Source organism: Sorex araneus, chromosome 2 (genome assembly GCF_027595985.1).
Source record: "Sorex araneus isolate mSorAra2 chromosome 2, mSorAra2.pri, whole genome shotgun sequence".
NCBI lineage: Eukaryota > Metazoa > Chordata > Mammalia > Eulipotyphla > Soricidae > Sorex > Sorex araneus.
In genome coordinates this window covers 378,711,099-378,730,852 of record NC_073303.1, presented here as the reverse complement: position 1 = coordinate 378,730,852, position 19,754 = coordinate 378,711,099, and the positions used below count along the sequence as shown (strand labels likewise).

The 19,754-nt window shown below is 43.8% G+C and overlaps 1 protein-coding gene and 1 non-coding gene across 2 annotated transcripts in view; both read right to left on the bottom strand.

Annotated features, from left to right (window-relative positions):
• C2H18orf63 (chromosome 2 C18orf63 homolog) overlaps window positions 1–9,967 on the bottom strand; it is a 34,992-nt gene extending 25,025 nt beyond the window's left edge. Inside the window, exons 1-5 of the mRNA XM_055124879.1 lie at window positions 9,834–9,967; window positions 7,372–7,450; window positions 4,936–4,992; window positions 3,865–3,976; window positions 1,649–1,690 (exon numbers count right to left, since the gene is read on the bottom strand). Coding sequence (XP_054980854.1) covers window positions 1,649–1,690; window positions 3,865–3,976; window positions 4,936–4,992; window positions 7,372–7,450; window positions 9,834–9,967 — 424 coding nt within the window. The remainder of the gene's footprint in view (window positions 1–1,648; window positions 1,691–3,864; window positions 3,977–4,935; window positions 4,993–7,371; window positions 7,451–9,833) is intronic.
• A 1,768-nt stretch (window positions 9,968–11,735) lies between these two features.
• On the bottom strand, window positions 11,736–11,898 carry LOC129403105 (U1 spliceosomal RNA). The gene has a single exon (XR_008629078.1). It is a non-coding gene; the product is annotated as a U1 spliceosomal RNA (small nuclear RNA).
• Window positions 11,899–19,754: the final 7,856 nt, after the last annotated feature.

The following is a 19,754-nucleotide window of genomic DNA, read 5'->3' as shown; positions in this document are numbered from 1 at the left end:
TAACAATTTACTCATATTAGAACACAATTAAGAATGGAAAATCTTTTCACAAGTTGATAAAAATAAAATAATCACCATAAACCTTTGACAGTCTGAACAGGTGACACTGAGACACTTAAACAGTATGTGTGTATGTGGTTGGGTGAGGGTTACAGTAGCAGAACAAGTTAACCCTCACTTGGGAGGAAATTCAACAAATGCCTCTACGAGTTTGAAATTACTGACACATAAAAAAGTGGAAACCACCTTCACATCCTGGGAAGAGGTTGTACATCATGTTTATGAATTCAGCTGTTTTTTATAAGCAAGTGTGCTCCAATATACTGGAAATACAGTTCAGCCCACACCTCCCAGTTTAAATCCTATTAAAATGATTAGTGGTTATCTTGGGAAAAGGGTACCAGCAAAACCCAATATGATGCATCAAGTATATTGGTAATGTTTGGGTCCCTGCTCTGAGAACTAGTTACTAGGCTGTATGTTATCTGTGAAAATCTAATGAGCTATCATAATTTATCAGTTTTACTGTAGAATGTTAAATAGAGTAAAAACATTTTATTTCCCCTCTGAACTACTACTTTTTATTTGCTGTGAGCCACACCTTTTGCTGCTCAGGAATTACTCCAGGCTCTGAGCTCAGGTCAGATACATGCTCGGCAAGTGCCTTACTTGCTGTGTTATCTCTCCAGCCCCCAAACTGCTTCCTTAAAAGACTAAAAGCTGTCTTTTCGCAGTAGCTTGGAGATGAAACCAAGTTCAGGCAATCAACCCACTGGTCCAGAGCTTGACTGCAGTGATTACCACCGTCCAACTTAAAAATAAAACCTAGCATAAGGAGTGCAGAGGGCGCAGCTCTCAAGTCAGCTCAGGAGGAATCGTGGATTCTAGACATGAGCCCAGAGTTTTAAGTCTCTACTCAAATAGTGAAGTCACCAAGACTGTCACTGGAAGCTACCGAGACTGACACCAATAATGTCTACTGAGGGCCCAGACTTCACCTGTCTGCTGTGGAATGGGCCTACCAGCAATGCAGCCACATGTATCAATGGAATGATTTGATTATGTAACATGCTGCGTACTTTAGATCATGTGTGTCTTTTTAGATAGCCTTCGATTTTTAAAAGAAAAATATCTTGTTCTCAGAAGAAACATTTCATTAACAAGAGTACTAAAAAGTTTTTTTATAGTATTATTTGGAAACTATAAGCAGTAAATTCCTGAAGAATCAAAGTCCTTAATAGCCATAATTATCTTTAAATAAAGAAGTAAAAGTATAGCTTTTGTTCCAATTAAAAGAAAGGGGGTTTTACTTTTATAGATAACAGTAACATTTGAAATGATAGGTGGTTTCTTGAACCAAAATTTTATGTGATAATACATCCAATGAAAACATTTGTTTTATGGGCAATGTTTTTTTAATCAGTTATTAATATTTTTCTTTTGGGAGCCTAAATCAGCAGTGTCAGAGCTTTTGCTGGCTCTGTGCTCAGGCATCAATCCTGGAGGGCTCAGGAGACTGCGTGTGGTGCTGGGGATAGAACAGGGATTGGTCACATGTAAGGCAAGTGCCATAATCTGTGTACTATCTCTTCTGCCCCTGATGGTAATGTTTTATCTACTACCGACTAATTCATTTTTATGTACTTACCAATAGCATTCAGCTTGCCCATCTGAGAAAGAAATTCTTTCCCTAAAAAATTCAGAGGATATACCATAAATTACAAGTTATGCAAGTTATAGGACATATATAAGTTATAATAAAACGTACAAATCATGCTTAACAAATAGCTTTTTGTATGTGAAATTACCAAAGCTAAGAAAAATGTTTTAAAAATATTTTGAAGTATCTTATCAATTAGAAGATTTATGAAGTATCATTCACATATAGCTAGGTTCTCCCATGAATATTTCCTGGCATAAAGCATCGAGGAAATAAACCACAGTGCCAGAAGTCACTAAAAAGTACCTGTCATGGAAAAGACTGGAGCACTGGTGAGGTAGGATTAGTGTTGGGACATTGTATGCCTAAAGCACAATCACGAATAACTCTATCTACCCATAAAACAAAAATTTAGAAAGTAATCATGTCTCAATATGAAATTTTAGGGTAGCCTTTTGGTTCCGATAATATATGCTTAGTAACATATTTATTCCTTCCTTTTTGTGTGTCTGTGTGTCACACCCAGGAATGCTCAGGGGTCAGTCCTGTCGGTGTACTCAGGAATTAACTTCCTGGCGGTACTTGGGGACCATATGAGATGCCAGGAAATGAATGGGGTCGCAGGTGCAAGCCAAGCTCACACCGCCGAACTATCGCCTCAGCCCCATATTTGTTCTTTTTGAAATACCAAGTATTAGCTAATATTTTTTCATAAACCATCAGCTCAGAGGCAGACTGGTGTGTGGGAAGAAAACAGAAGGGCAACCCAACCATGAATTTGCAATTTTATAATTTATGACTTTGTAATTTTATGGGGAATGAATAAAATTTTTAAAATCCACCAGCAGGCCTCTGGATACTGTCCCCAAGTAAGGAGCAGACTGTGAGGTTATGAGCTTGCCAAAGCCATGCCTTAAAAACCGTCCTCTAGAAATGAACAGACACTTCTCAGAGGAAAACAGGCGGATGGCAAAAGCATCCCTTATCGTCAGAGATATGACAAGTCAAAATGACAGTGAAACACCATCTCGCACCAGTGTGAATGGCACATATCAGAAAGAGCAGGAACAATGTTTTGGCGGGATGTGGTGAAAAAGGAACTCTCATCCACTCATGCTGAATGTATAATGTTGCCTGGTATAATCCCTGCAGAAAACAGTATGAAGAGTCCTCAATAAACTCAGAATTGAAACGCCATTGAGTCCCAGCACTTCCATGTTGGGGCATCTACCTCCAGGACATAAAACACACTCTCCAAAGGACACATGCACACCATTATGCAGTCAGTACAATAGCTGAGATATGGAATCAGCCGAGGTGCCCAGCAGCAGATGAATGGAATATGGTACTTCTACACAATGAGATACCATGCAGCTGCAGGATGATAAAATCAGGCCACTTGCTGCAGTATGGCTGAAACTGGAAGAGACAGTGTCGAGTGAAGTAAACCAGAAGAGAAAGGCAAACACAGGATGACCTCATGCACCTGTGATATATAGAATACAAGATGAGGAAATGTTGTCAAAGCAGGAGGCCTGCATCACCCTTGACCTCAGTGTTTAGAGAGAAGGGCAGAAAAGAAATCAAGTGGGGAAGGAGAGAATGAGAAGCAATGAGCAGACATCAACGCTTCAGCTATACCATTGATATGAGTGAGTGGTGTAGTAATATCCCCAAAACAGAGTCCACAATACTGAAAAGATGCCATCTCGGCTGCAACCACTGACACTCTGTAACGGGCGTGTCAAGGTGCCAGGTCCGGATGGGGAGGAAATATGGGAACACTAGTGCAGGGAATGGACGCTGGCGAAGGGACTGGTGCTGAAACATTATATGCCTAAAACCCAACTATTAGTAACTTTTAAATCCTAGTTCTTTCATAAAAATCTTAAAAAAAAATGAAAGCTTTAGACTGAAAAAGTAAATACTTTCCTCCAGTACTGGAAAAACCTCTCAAGAGGCTGAGTGCAGGCTTTGCATGGGGGAGGCCTAGGTTTGAGCCCTGGAACTGCATGGTTTCCCGAGTTTCCCTGAGCACAAAGGCAGGAGGAAGCCCCCAACATGGCCAAGTACAGAACAAACCCGCTCTCCACTCCGAAAATGAAATAAAACCTATCCTCTAAAGACGACGTAATTCGAAATAAAAACAGTTGTAGACTTTAGTGTATTTCAACAGGTCCCAAAGACTAAAGGCCAAACATCACCTTGCACCAAGAGATGGCCAGCTCTATTCCAGGACGGAGCAAGCTTCGCGGTGAGAGTAAATGAAAGGCAATTCTGAAGTACCACGGGAAGTACCGTCTGTGTAGTCTCCATCTGAAAACAGTAAGAGGTAACTATAAACAAATTTGTAGCAAGTACAGCAGGCAAGGCACTTGTGTTGCATGTGACCAACCTGGGTTCAATCCCAGACCTGAGCACTGAGCCAGGAATAAGCTCTGAGCACAGCTGGGTGTGGCTTCTCCCAAAAAATTACAACCCAAGAACCTGATTACTCTGTGTATCAATCTAGTATCTGGGCGATCATTATAGCTAACCCTATCTAATTCTAAACTTAAATGTTCAAAAGATGGTTACTTTGAATTGGACTTCTGTCATGTTGTAATGGTCAAATTCTACCTGATTATTCATAATTTAAACTTCAAAACGTATGCTTACCTGGGCCCAACAAGACGATTACAACTCCTACATTAAATATTAAACTTAACTTTGGATTCTGCTCCACACGTAAGAAGCCAGACCTATACTATATTTCTCCCGCTTACTCTAGTAAATACTTACATACTTTATTACTCTGATAGTGCTCCGGGAACACACGCAGTGTCAGGGATACTATTTTTTTCTTTTTGGGCCAATCAGTGGTACTCAGGCTTATTCCTGGCAAGGCTCTGGGGCCCACAAAGGGTGCCGAGGAATAAACCAGCTTGGCTGTATGGACGGCAAGCACCCTGCCTGCTAGTCTCTGCAGACTCACGTGCCACATGCCACCTTACCATAAGTTTATAGTAGAAAGTATATTATTAATTGTATTTTTGAAATATATGTGGTAAATAAGATTATACCTGCCAATAAATAATTGCAAAAAAGGACTCAACAAAAACTAAGCCCCTTCCCCTCTTTCTCAACTAAAGGTGCTGTTTGGGAGAACACTACTGGATTTTTAATATGCATAGCAATAACCTATATAAAATATATTCTAATCATTATTCAATGACAAAAGACATTGAACAAAAAGATATAAATAGCATCTGGAATTAGTCCATTATAAAAGTTACCTTAGCTTCGTATTTTTCAAAATAGGCATCAAGTTTTCCAGATTTATAAAATGAAATCTGTAACAAAAAAAATCACATTAAAAATGACTTACTGAATACAAATATGTTACTAAATAAGGTAAAACAAAAACAATTTAAAACCATATGTCAATGGCAGAGTGTACAGAATCAGGTCCATCAAACAGCTTTTAAGTGGAGGAGCATGTAATGATCATTGCTCACAGAAATACAATCTGTGGGTATATTCTGAAAGTGACAAATCTTTCTGAGGGTCACATGAACCCAAAAGAGAACAATTAATTTCTCATATTTAAGTTTTCTTAATATACAAGTCCTTTAAATTAGTAATAAAAATGGACTTGTAGGCTGGAGTGATAGTACAGCGGTAGGGCATTTGCCTTGCACGTGATCAACACGGGTTCGATTCCCAGCATCCCATAGGGTCCCCTGAGCACCACCAAGAGTGATTTCTAAGTGCAGAGCCAGGAGTAACCCCTGTGTATTGCTGGATGTGATATGCACCCCCTCCCCCAAGAGTCGACTTGGGCCAGAGAGGTAGTACAGGGAGGTTAATTCAATTCCAGGCACTGCCCAAAAACCACCAAGAGTGATTACTGAGGACAGAGTGAAAGGTAATCCCTGAGCTCAGCCTGATGTGGCCGGAAAAACTACACCCTCCACCCTAACCCCCCCTCCGCCCCCGCTTTAAAAAAAAAAAAAGAGAAAGAAAAATGGATTCAAGCAGAAAATAAGGAGAAAATTCACAGGCCAAGGGGTTCTAACCATGAAAGTAATTACTTTTTAATTTTTTTTAATGTCACAGGTTGTCGGGTAGAGGCAGCAAATGTGAAGCTCATAAGAACATGGAAATAAAGAATTTCCCACATACTATTTACAAGACTTTCAGAGAAACTTAGCAGCCACTAGATTCTAGTTTAAAATGTACTACAATTCCATATCTAAGAAATTAACCCAAATAAACTATTAGAGAAAATAATATAATTTCAATGGTCTTCTGAAGCACTATAACAAAAGCAGAAATGAAGATTTTTCTGAAGCATTACTAATACAAATAGAAACTCAGATATTCATTAGAAAATGTTCAATTATTATATTCCATACAATGAAATATTTTAGTCTTAAAAATGGGTAAGATACATTTAAGTGTTGACATATAACAATATCCACGATACTGAGAAGGAAAAATGAAGGGTCAGTTTCATTTCAAGTCAGACAGTAAATATCCAAGTGTCTACTATGCATAAATTTTATAAAAAAAATTTGAAAGCATGAAATATCTTTGTAAGAAAACATTTCTAAATGGTCACCCTGCTTTTCGCTCTTGCCAAGATTAGAATACTTGAATTTATGAGAACTTTAAAACAGTATCTTTTTTGTTCCTCAAGATTTTGGGGTCAAAAGTAATACAAGTTATAGTTGTCTAGATGTTTACTAACCACTTCTTTAGAAAAAACTATTTCGGAGGGATGGCCGTATGGCTCCAGTAGTAGAGCCATTTCCTTCTCAGTGAGGACCCAGGCGAGATACCTGGAACATCGCCCCAAGTGCCTTCAAGTATGGGTCTGGTGAGCCCCAACTCCTTCAAGCTAAGCACAGCCGGAGGGACTGGGAGTGGCCCCACAACCACAACCATTCGAAATAAACTATATTCAGAAGAAGATAAAAGATGAACACATAATCATATAGTCTGAAAGAATAAAAATTTTTGACATCATATTAGTGCTGTGAATAGAAAAAATTGTAAATAAAATCTCCAAATTGAAAAATGCTGATGTAGGTTTTTGAAAACAATGGGAAGATGTTGGAACGACAAATTTCTTTCTTTAATTAAATACAATTTTAAAGACTTTAAGAAAAAAATTAGCCATTACTTGCTATTAAAAAAAAAAACCTTCTGGGGGGGCCACACCCACTGTGCTTCGAGCTCTGCAATGAGGGATCACTCCTGGCAATGCTCAGGGACCACACGTGGTACTGGGACTCGAACCCAGGCTCACCAACACGCCCAGGAAGCGCTTTAACCAGAACTACCTCTAGCATAGTCCTGCCTCGATTAACAAACTATGCTGCATTTAGTTCATTAACAGTCTTTCCCTTAGTACCTGTGATGTTTTTAGGACACTAAACATCAGAAACACAAATACTGATTTTAAGTAGCAGGTCGATAAAAATGAACTGTACATGATTCAATCAAACTATACCACAGGGCCACCCAGGGTCACAGCAGCCTCAGAGCTCCTGCCTCGCAGGAGGTCCTGCGTTGGATCCCGGACACCACAACACCCAACAAAACCCCACAATTTAGTATGACTTATCTTTTATAAATAATCTTGTTTGCTATAATAATGGAATTCCTTATTAATACTAACTCCAATAATAATTTTACTTAATAAAAAGCTTATATTATATACTAACCGCCATCACTATCCAAATTTCACTTAATATTCCAGGCACAGGGGCTATCAAAATATCTTGGTACAAAAACAGCAACTGCCTGTGGGGAAGAAATGCATTCATTTAAGTACACTTGCATACTATTTTTACTTTATTGTTATATTTAAAAGTGTAGTTAATTCAGATCAAAAAATTGTTTCCTTTAGTCAAAGACTGACTTCCATCTCTCTCCCTAAGCTTAGCATAGTATGTTGGACATGCACACTTCATATGGTCCCCCAAGCACCGCCAGGGGTAATTCCTGAGTGCATGAGCCAGGAGTAATCCCTATGCATCGCCGGGTATGACCCAAAAAGAAAAAAAAATCATTTCAAATATAAAGAGCAGCAAAATAGAAAAATATAAACAGTATTTAAGTCTGAAGTGTAGGCATACAGAAATCTTAAGTACTGTAAAGAATTCAATTCTTTTGACTGTTTCTTACATTTCTGTTTCAACACGGTTTCTTGTTTGGGGAATCAACAAAAACCTGTACTCAGGGCTTACTCCCAGCTCTGTGCTCAGGGGATCATAGGCAATGCCAGTTTCGTATAAGGTAAGTGCCTTACTGGCTGTAACTTTTAAAGAGGGAGGTAGCCAGGAAACACTGGATTTAAGAGTCCAAGGCTCAACAGTGATGCTACCAAGGACTTCAATATTATAACTGACTAAATTTCCTTCCCCTCCGAGGGGGCCCCAGTGAACACAGCCTGGCTCGGGGGCAGGAGATTCTGTTGAGCTTCCCTCCCTGCCCCAAGCAGAGCCCCGGCAGCCCAAAGCCTCCGGAACCCAGCCACAGCCATGCTCAAAGCCACTCTCCACATGCTCGGACAAGCCTTACCCATGAAGGAACCGACAGAGGAACCCAAGGGAGTGCAGGACCCATGGCTGAGATCTCCAAGCCTGCTTGGATCTTCCACCCAAATCCATAGTTTTTCAGTAGCTTGGCAGTCACACCCACAAAGTGTGTGTCACGGTCCCTGTGGTGTGTTCCTCCCCCCCCCCCCCCCCCCCCCCGCCAAGTGTACACACACCATGTAATCTCATCAGCCGCCAAGATCCAGAGACTATAAAACAAAGCTCCCGGAAGAGAGTGACGCATTTTTTCCTAAAGCGTGTGGCCTCGAATACGACCTCTTTATTTTATTTATTTATTTATTTCCCCACATGGCAGAGCCTGGCAAGCTACCCGTGATGTATTTGATATGCTAAAGACAGTAACAACAATGTGCTCTTCATGTTCCTGGAGCAAGCAGATGCCACTGGACTACACTAGCACATGACAGGGACAAATGAAGACGTTAATGACACCCGCTCAAGCAAATCAATGAACAACCGGATGGCAGTGATACAGTGAAATTTCCTTCAAAAATAATTCTTTCCAAGCTGGAATGAAATGGCTAGGGCTTTCTCTGAGAAAATGAACTTCAAAAAAAATTCATTATAATTTAAATTACCAACAATTTTGTTTCAAAGTCAAGGAAGCGATGGGGGAAACACAGAAGGGAGTTGTCAAGGAAAACTTTAACACGTCAGAGCCTGCACACGTCAGTTATCTCCAGAGAAGGCTGGCGGATTCCACGTGCTCTCTTACGAGCAGCAGGCCTGTCGTGGTCTTGGACAGCCAGTTCTCTGCTCCCTCTGTTCCCACCTCTCTCCGGCAGTTCCTAGAAGGGCAAGTTAAGGTAACTGCTCTGGGCACTGCCATCTTCAATTTGAGGGCAAACAGATGAAAATCTTGCTTCAAGTTCTCTACCTACTTGTTTCCCTAAGGGGCACAGGCAGATGCTCGAATGGCTATCAGAAGACACTGCCTGAAGGACAGACTCCGGCATGGATTTGGGTGGGAAAATACAGAAAGGGAAGAAGGCACATTTTCCAAATAGGAGAGAAATGGAACCTCCTTGAGAGTGTCTTCCTTTTATTCTGACCCCGAGGAGTCGCCAAGAAAATCAGGCACAGAGAGTGTCAGCTATTCCGAAACTCCTTTCAAGTGACTCAAATGATTTAAAGACTAATACGTGGTGGGTTCCAAATAATCCTGAAGTTATATCATAGGATTCAGTTATTTTGAAATATTTCTTGGAGAAATGCTCTTCAGTGTTAACTTGAGACTTAAGAAACTATACTCATTCTAGTGAGGATTTTTTGTTTGTTTTGGGGACAAACCTAATGTGTGTCCCAAACTGCATTTCTTAGAAATGCTAGCAACGCTCAGAGCGTAGTCCTGGCTCTGTCCCCAGGGGTCACACGCAAGGTATGTGCCCAGCCCACTGTAATACCCCTCCAGTCCCTGGTTTTACTGAGTATTTAAATCCTTTCATATATGTAATTCAGTACGTGCAGCTAGAATAAAACTGAACTTTATTTTAAAATTACATACAGACGCTTGTTTTAAAGAAGATATTCCTATAATAGCTTATCTCTCAAAACAAAAAATTTACCTGCACAGCTTTAGCACTTTACTCCAAACCTCAGGCTCTCCTATGCCATTCTTCAGTGTTATCCTGGTGGCACAGAGTTTGTGTAATTCTGGAACGGTGATGAAGAACAAGGACTGCTGCTTGGGAACATTCATTTTCCTGCTGGTGGGTGCCTGGGCACTCGGACCTTTGAAAACAAACAGGAATAAAGTAGCAAGAAAGTATTAGGGTATATTAACCTATTGTAAAATATTTGCTATTGTGTCACAACTGGATAGTAAGAGCCGATTACTTGATGAAACTCAGCAGTTGAAAGTCATTGATAGTTCATCTTCGAGAAATGCTAATAACAACTTTTGGCACGCATTTTTAAAAAATACAATTCATACAAAATATATAATACCCAGTGTGAGTTCAGTATTTCCTTTTGCTATATTCATAGACTTATGAAGCCATCACTATATAGTTCAGAACATTTTCATAACATCCCCCAAATGTTTTTAGAACTTCAGGGTTGTTTTCCATTTTGACTAAGGTACTATGATTTACAATAATGTTAAGGATAATTTCATGCATACATGCTTGCTATTCTCCACGAAAGTCCAGAGATCCCTCCAATTCATTCTCTTCCCTCTGCTAAGCTCAGTTCTATAGACCAACTTGCCAATTCTGTTGCCTTTGGCCATCTTTTGTTTCTTTCTACTCCTGTATGACAGTATCATTCTGCCATGTGCCATGTGTCCCTTTTCTTCTGAGGTCACTTGAGATGACACTCCAGTTTCATCAATATAGCAGCAATTTTATCTTTTCTTCTGAGTAATATTCCATTGTGCATATATACCAATTTCTTTTTCTACTCTACTGCTCTTGGACACTCAGTTTCCAGACTTTGGCTATTGTGAAAATAACAGCAATAACCACTGGAGCACAAGAATCTTTTTGAAATAGTATTTTGGGGTCCTTGGGGAAGATGGTAAGAAGTGGAATTTTTAGATCACACACAAGTTTTATTTTTTTGAGGTGTTCATACTATTTCCCAAAGGGGCTCAACCAGCTGACATTCCCACAAACAGAGAATGAGGGTTTCTTTTTCCCCATATTCACAGAAGCACTGGTTGTTCCTTTTATAAAAAAGTGTTAGTGGTGTGAGATAATATTTCATTTTTGTCTTGATGTGTTTCCCTATTTTTTCATATTTATATTTTTTATCTGTCTTCATTTTCTTTGCCATACCTGGCACTGCTCAAGGTCATTACTGGCTTTGTTCTCAAAGATCACTTTCTGAGGTGTTTTGGGGACCACAGGGGGGCCAGGGATCAAACCTCCAGGTCTGTTGCAAGGTGAGTCCTTTACCTGCTATCTTTCCCTGTATGTCTTCTTTCAAAAGTGTCTGTCTAGGTAGGATGTGTGTGTGTGTGTGGGAGGGGGGAGTGAAAGGTAGGAGTCCTCAGGGAAGGGAACTGGTGATGCGTGTTGTATTTGAATTAAGAAACCATTAACGGTATTGCAAATCACAAAACCTCAATCAATAAACAAAAAAATTACTAAGTGCTCATAGCTTCTTTCCATTTTTTATGGGCATATTTTTGTTAAGTTTCACTAAAAAATTATATACTTTGGATATTAACCCTGTGTCAGAGCAAGTGGTGGTAAAACATTTTCTTCCTGTTTGAGAAGAAACAGGTTTTTTTAAAAAATCTTATTTATTATATCTTTTTATCTTATTTATTTTGTGATGCAGAAACAATGTAATGTAATCCTAATTATCTTTGCTTTCATTTTTGTGGTGAATGGCACTAAATCATTTAAAGATGCCTCTGGAGTCAATGTCACAAAGAGCTCTGACTACTTTTTCTCAATATAATTTATGGATTCTGCTTTGATAATGTGATTTTAAATCATTTTGGTTCCCTCTCCTCCCCCCAAGGGAGAGCATGAACACAGTCCCCAACTACCACAAATTATGCAAACGAATTTCCCACCTTTGGGGAAATTGCAGGGGTCAGCACATCTGCAGTACAATGGATAAGCCTTGCCCTGGGAAGACCGCCTACGTGACCATGGTATCTCCCCTTCCAGTAAGAATGTCATCTTTATTTTTATAAAGCTGTTCACAATAATTTGTCACATTTAATATTCCAACACCAATCCACCACCATTACACCTTCCCACCATCATATTTCAAATATTTCCTCCACAACCCCCAAACCCTGCCCCCAAAGCAGGACCTAAATAATTTTATATTGCTTTTTACAAATGATCCGAAAAATTTCCTTAAAGTATGTAAAGATTGTTTTTTCACCCTGGAGCCATTAAGTCCTCAGATAAGAATGAGATGTCATGTGACTACATATGTGGCTGCGCACTTCCAGAAATTCTAAAATTTTAAATATACAGCTGAGCTGAGGTTAATTTTTTTAAAAACCTGGATGGTGCCTTTAAGGTCCAGAGGCATATTTATGGCCTATCATTCTGTGATGCTCTTTCTCTTCCTAGAGTACATGATCTTTAATCCATTTTGAATTGAACTTTGTGTACGGTGTGAGGTAGGGGTCTGAGTTCATTCTTTTTTTGTGTGACTAACTAAAAATTGCAGTTTTATGCTACAAATAATTTCAGTACACATTATGTAGCACAATATATGTTATACTGTCATAACAATACATTCAGTACACAAAATTTGTAACCAGTTTATAGACAACCATATATGTGTGTGTGTGCCTAATCTGAGCACTGGGATTTATCATTTTGTATTTAAAAATAGTGTCTAAGGTTCCTGGCCATTCATTGATTTCATTTTATTTCTGGAAAAACAAAAGTGTTTCTCATGACAGTAAAAAAAATTTTTTTTTTCTGCTTTACGGATCACACCCGATGATGCACAGGGGGTTTTCTTGGCTCTGCACTTGGGAATTACTCCTTGCAATGCTGAGGGACCCTACAGGATGCTGGGAATCGAAACTAGGTTGGCTGTGTGCGAAGCAAACACCCTACCCACTGTGCTATCACTCCAGCCCCCACGACAATAAAAGTCAAAATATACAGAAATTATCTTCTGCTCTTAGAATATCCCTGTTAAAGCGCTTCAAAGTTAAAATTTTTTTTGAAAGAAAATGTTTACCATTCTGGTACCATGTAAACTCTTTCACACGCCATGATCCAGAGACTCATAAAGTACAAGAGATCAACAAGATGCAGAGATTCTCCTGGACCACACAAGGCTGAGTCATCCCAGATACCCTGAAGGGGGGTGGGGTGGTGAGCCCAGCACCTGCCCAAACAGAGCCTCAGCAGCGGAAATCCTCCACATTGCCACCATGCTGCCAGATGAACTCCATTGCTCAGGACGAGCCTCATCCAGAAATTAAACGGTTGGAAAACTCAAGTAAGCGGGATGACATCTCCAGGCTTTCACTAAGCTGGGGTTGGGCTACCTCCCTCCACCTCCCTGTATTTCTGGAAGCCTTGGCAGTCATGCACATGACCCCAAATGCCATCCAGTTAAAAATTTTGGAATTCCTGGAGCATGTACCGCATTTGCGGTCACCTGACTCCTCAATCTCTACAATACTGACAAACCAGGAGTACATCAGATTGGATGGGATGTAATGTAGAATGCATCCAATCTCGATTAACAAAATATCAACACAGAAGGCTTAACCCATAACATCTTAATCTGTTATACAAAGGCTTAACAGTTCCATGGTGAGATACATAATCTTCACTTTCTTCCAAGAAAATATTTGATGTTCTTGAGCAAATTCTAACAAGCAATATAAAACAAATTATTCATGTCCTGCTACAGAGGCAGGCTTAAGGGGTGGTTGGCAAAACTGGAGACAATGGTGGTGGGAAGGTGCGAGGTGGTGGAACTTGTGTTGGTATGCTGAATACCTGTAAGGAGCAGTCACGACCAACTTTGTAAAACACGGTGTTTATATAGAGGTATAAAAGGCAAATAAAATATAAAAAACCATAAATGTTGGTATAGAAAAGAAAATATTTAGAGGTGCCTAGTTCCATGACTTCCTCTCCCACTGGACTATCTGGCTTTGCAGCCTCTCTTTGGGGCACACTTCCCAAACGGGAACCTGGGGCCACTCGCAGGCGCCTCTCCCCCGATCAGAACAGACCGGGGAACCGCGCCGAGCACCCACGCGCTGCGGCTTGGACTGGACCCTCGCCGGGAGATGCCAATCACGATCTCAACCGGGACTTCAGGCTTTGGCACGGAACCGGAAGTCTGACGGCGGAAATGCATGTGCTCCCCCAGCCCTCTGGGCGCCAGGGTCCCCCTCTGGAGTTTCTGATGTCCGAAGGCCCCCCAGAGGGGTCCCGAGCGGGAGCTGCCCTCGGGCCAAGAGGCCGTGCCCGCGGCCCTGGGGCCGCCTCACTGGGCCCGCCCAGGGCGGGGACCGGGCAAGACCAGGCCCCCCCCACCCCCCAGAGCAGTGGGGCGGAGCGACCCCGGGGCGCAGGGGCAGGCACCGCAGGGGGCCCTCCACCCGGCCAGCACCCCCCCACCCCTCTGGCACGAGGCCGGGCGGGGCGCTCTCGGGCCAGCCATGCTCGGACTCGGGGCGGCACCTGGCCTCTCCGCTCCACCAATCACCAGGCTCGGGGGAGGCACATGGCCTCTCCGCCAATCACCAGGCTCGGGGGTGGTGCCTGACCTCTCCGCCAATCACCAGGCCCGGGGGCGGCGCCTCACCGCTCCACCAATCACCAGGCTCGGGGGTGGTGCCTGGCCTCTCCGCCAATCACCAGGCTCGGGGGCGGCGCCTCACCTCTCCACCAATCACCACCCCATGAAGCCACGCGAGATCCCCGCGCCCAACTGAGCAAGGCCGAACCGTGGATCATTCTAGAATCCCCCAGAACTCTCGGCGCGAATGTCTAGAAATGGCGCAGTCGGCGTGTCCCGGGTGGGGCTGAACTGGGGGGGGTTCTAGCGGGGGCTCCCCCTACTCCACGGAGCCCTGCCACTCAATCACGCGTGACCCGAGAGCCGGAGAGTTCTCCCATGGCCCGGTTCCGACCCAACCCCACCCGCAAGGCCCGGGGGCGCCCTGGCTCGGTCCCGGCCGGCGGGCGAGACGGGGCCTACTGCGGCTCCCCCGCTCCACGGAGCCCCGGCGCTCAAACTCGTGCGGCCCGTGAGCCGCCCGGTTCTCCGAGGCCCGGTTCCGACCCCTCAGGGGCGCCCCGCTCGCACGGGACCCAGCCGGGCTCGGCTGGGAGGCGAGACGGGGCCTGCGGGGGCTCCCCTGCTCCCACCGCGCCCTGGGCCCAAACGCACGGCCTGAGCCTGAGGGCTCGCAGAAGGCCCGGTTCCGACCCATCCTCACAGGGAGGCCCGGGGCGCCCCCGGCTGTCCTAAGGGAGACACGGACCCGGCCGCCCCCACCTGCCTCTGCGGGATCGCGGCCTCCGGGCCCTGCTGCCGGCCTGCGCGGCGCCCCCTCCGCCGGCTCTCGGCTTCTCGCTGCGCTCCCAGCATGCTCCGCACTATATGTAGGCTCCCCCTCCCGCTCCCAGCATGCACCGCAGCGCCACGTGCGAGCCTGCTCCCAGCACTCACCGCACGGTCACGTGCGAGCCAGCCCCACCATAGTCCGCAAACCCAGCACGTGCTACAGCGCCATTTGCGAGCCGGCACTCCCAGCATGCACCACCGCATCACGTGCGAACCCACGCTCCCAGCATGCATCACAGCCACATGCGAGCCCCAGCTCCCAGCATGCACTGCAGTGCCACGTGCAAGCCCGCACTCCCAACATGCACCACACTATATGTAGTTTCCCCCCTCTGCTCCCAGCATGCACGTAGCTCCACATGAGATTCTCCCACCCCACCCCATCCCGCTCCCAGCATACACGTGCTCCCAGCACACACCGCAGCGGCCACGTGCAAGCCTGTGCTCCCAGCATGCACCGCAGTGCCACGTGCGATTCTCCACCCATCCCCCGCTCCCAGCATACACTGTGCTCCCAGCATGCACTGCAGCGCCATGTGCGATTCTCCCGACCGGGTCCCCTCTGCTCCCAGCATACTGTTCTCCCAGCATAACCCCCAGCGCCACGTGCGAGCCCGTGCTCCCAGCATGCACCGCAGTGCCACGTGTGATGCTCTCCCCGCCCCCCTCTCCAGGCATACGCTGCTCCCAGCACGCATCGCTCACCACGTGCAGGCTGCGCTCCCAGCATGCGCTGCGCCTCCCGCAGCCTTGCGGACAGCGTGCCCTGGCTGCCGGCCCACGTGAGCACCGTCACCTCCCCGGTCCCGGCCCGCACGGCCCGCACGCCCTCGGTTGTCCGTCGCCCTCGTACACACCTCAGCGTGCCCGGCTGGTCCTGACTGGGCCCCCAGCACTCTCCGGCAGCGCCGCGCCCAGTGCTCCTGCGCCCGCGCACACGGGCCGCACCAGGCCGGGCCCTGCCCCCGCACCCCGCGCGCACCGAGCCTCAGCACCGCGCCCTGAGCGCGCCCAGCCGCAGCGCCGCCCACTGCTAGGTGCTCTCTGTTGGGGGCGTTTTCCGACCTGCGTGAGGTGCCGGTGTGGGGGTCCCTTTCCGGGTCTCCAGTTTGCCCAGCGGACGGCAGCGAGGTGCGTCTCCTGCTGCTGCTCAAGGCGCCTGCGGGACCCGGCGCGTTCCTGCCGACCTTGGAGTAACTCGTGCCACTGTCGGGACAGCGACTGTTTTTCGGGACGTTTTTTAAATTTTTTTTTCCTATTTAATTTTTTGCTTTTTAGGTCAGACCTGGCTCTGCACTCAGGAATTACCCCTGGCGGTGCTCAGCGGACCCTATAGGATGCTGGGAATCGAACCCGGGTCAGCTGCGTGCAAGGCAAACGCCCTCCCCGCTGTGCTGTTGCTCCAGCCCCTTTCCGGACGTTTTTTAAAAAAAGGTGTTTATAATTCCTGCAGTAGTTGTAGAACTGCTCTGATTTTTTATTTCACATTGATTTGTGGTAGTTTGTCTCTTTGGAGAATTGGTTCGTTTCATGAGTCTTTGTCAAATATATGTGTGGAGTATTTTGTAAGGGCTCCTGGCCAGCTTATTGATACGCCGGATCAGTGATGGTAGTTTCTGTTCCATTTCCAATATTAGTAAATAATGCTTTTTCTTTTCCATTGTCAGTTTTTCTAGTTCTGTCATTTTTGTTCTTGAAGTGCTAGTTTTATTTCAATTTAAAAAAATTTAAATTATACTTAAGATAACTTGTTTTATATATCTAACGTTTGTGGTTTTGGTGTTCATAGTCACTGCACCACACCACCAGAAGAATGCCCCAAGACTCCCCATCAGCTGTCTTCATATTACCTCCGTATCACCACAGCCTCTTTGGTAATCTGTTTTTAATAAAAGGTGAGCCAAAGTAAAGTCTGTCATCGTTCAATATTATCTATTCCCTTGCTTTGTCTCACTATATACTAAGATAAGTGAAATCATCTGATATTTGTCGTTCTCTCTTTACTTATTTACTTTCTTTCTGAAAGTAAATTATTTCTTTTTTTATTTACAGAATACTCAGCATTTTGCCCTCATGTTTCATCCACATTGCAGTGAATGAACTCCAGGATTTCATTTTTTCTGATAGCTACACAAATTCATATGTTATATATAACTATATATAATATGACATCTTTACCCACTCATCTTCTCTGGGACATTTGGGGTGTCTTCATACTCCATCTATTGGTTGTTCTAAGAGCTGCAATGAAAAATACAGTCACATTTATTTTCAGTCAATGTTTTTGTGTTTGAGGGATAGATACCAAGACTTGGGATCGTTGGGTCCTATGAAAGCTCTGTTCTTACTTTTCTGAGGAGTTCATTACTAGCAGCAGTGAGTGAGGTTTCCTTTCTCACAATACCTCTGGCATACTGGCTGTTTCCACTCTGTGATACAAGACATTTCCACTGGTGTGAGATGATCTCCTCATCTTGACGAGTTTCCCTAAGAACAAGTAATGAACCATTTTTCATGTGCTTACTAGCCAACCATATGGCCTCTTTAGGTGATCTCCTCTACCCATTTTTATTATTTTTATGGAATTACTAGCTTTTTTTATACAGAGCTTTATGACTGCATTATATATTTTGGATATTAACTCCGTATCTGATGCCTGAATGCAAATATTTTCTCCCATTTAGTATAGTGTCATTTAATTTTAGCCTGGGTTTTTTTTAATGCCATGTTAGAGATTTTGAACTTGTTATTTTGATCATTTATTTATTTGTTAATCTTGCCAATGAAGTCAGATCACCAATGACACCTCTGAAATCCAGATGATGGAGACTTTTACCTATATTTTCCTCATGTGTGTTATTCATTCAGGTCTAATATTGATGTTTAAAGTTCCATTTTAATTAAACTTTGTGTATGATATGATGTACAGATCCAACTTCTTCTCTTTTCTTATTTTTCATATATATGATCAATTTTCCCACCATCATTTATTCAAGTTTTTTCTTGAGCAACTTCATGAATCTAGCAAACATCTCATAAATAAATTGGTCAAAAATATTTATGACCAATTATCTCTGGGCTCTCAATTTTGGTTTATCTCTGGGTTCTGGGTTCTCAATTCTGTGCCAGGTCTGCGAGTATGTCTTTACTTCAGTACCACACAGTTTTGATTGCTGTAGTTTTGTAGCAATTTTTAAAGTTAGAAAATGCAATATCTCCCATCTCTTTTCTCAAAGTAGCTTTGGCATACAGGAAGTTTTATAATTTTATACAATGTTTAGAAAAGTTTGTTCTAATTATTTTAGGAGTGTCATCAGAATTTTGGTGGGAATTAAAAATTGAATCTGTATACTGCTTTGAGTAGGATGGTCATTCTGGACAATATTAATTCTTTTAATCCATAAATGTGGGTATTTCCCCCATTCCTTCGTGTACCTTGTATTTCTGTCAATAAAGACCTGTAGTTTTTGATATATAAGTCTTTTGCATGCTTTTTAAAATTGGTTCCCAGGCATTTGGACACTATTTTAAATGGGGATGGCTTTTTAAATTTTTTTCTTTTCTAATTTGTTGTTTTTATATAGAAATACAACAGATATTTGTGTATTTATTTTGTCTCCTGCTCTTTCTCTGTACTGGTGTTATTCCTTAGATTATTTTTTAGAGTATTATATGCTTATTACCATGTCATCTGCAAATGGTGACAGTTTAACTTCTATTCCAATGTGGATCCCCTTTAATTTTTTTTTTGTTGACAATATCTGTGGTTAGGACTTCCAAACCATGCTTGCTTGACATGGAAAAGAGAAAGAGCTAGAGCTGGAATGCTTGGGGAAACAGTTTCTTGCTGGCTCCGATTTCCCGTTCCCGTGGAGGCTGTAATCAGGGAGAGGGAAAGTGAGGTCCACAGGGCACCTCCTCTAGGAGCCTTCTGCACCCACGGTGACCTGCCTGTGTAACATATTGTGTAATTCTTTTTGGAATGAATTGCCAGAACAGAAGAGAACACAGCAAACATTAGATGCCTTTCTTACATGCTGGTTTTACCTTAGCCCTCCCCTTCTCAAATTTGCCAAATTTCCCAGAAGGGCCCAGCCGTGGAAGTGCTCCGCCGAGCGTGCTACCGACCAACCGAGCAGGGTGTATCCTAACGACAGCACTATCGAGACACGATACTGTTAACACATAAAAGAGGAGCGTCTGCCTTGCATGTCGCCCATCTGGGTTCGATCCCCGGCATCCCATATGTCCCCCAAGCACCGCCAGGAGTAACTCCCGAGCATCACTGGGTGGACCCCCCTCCTACACAAAACACACAATACTATCAAGACGCACCCGATCAGTGGTCAGCAGGAGCAATAAGGCGCTTTTGCCTTTTATGCAGCCACTTTCCCCTACTGCCTATGCCCTGGCTGTGTGCTGGGGTGGGGTGCGGCGCGCCCGCGGGTGTCCAGCCCAGGTCCAGG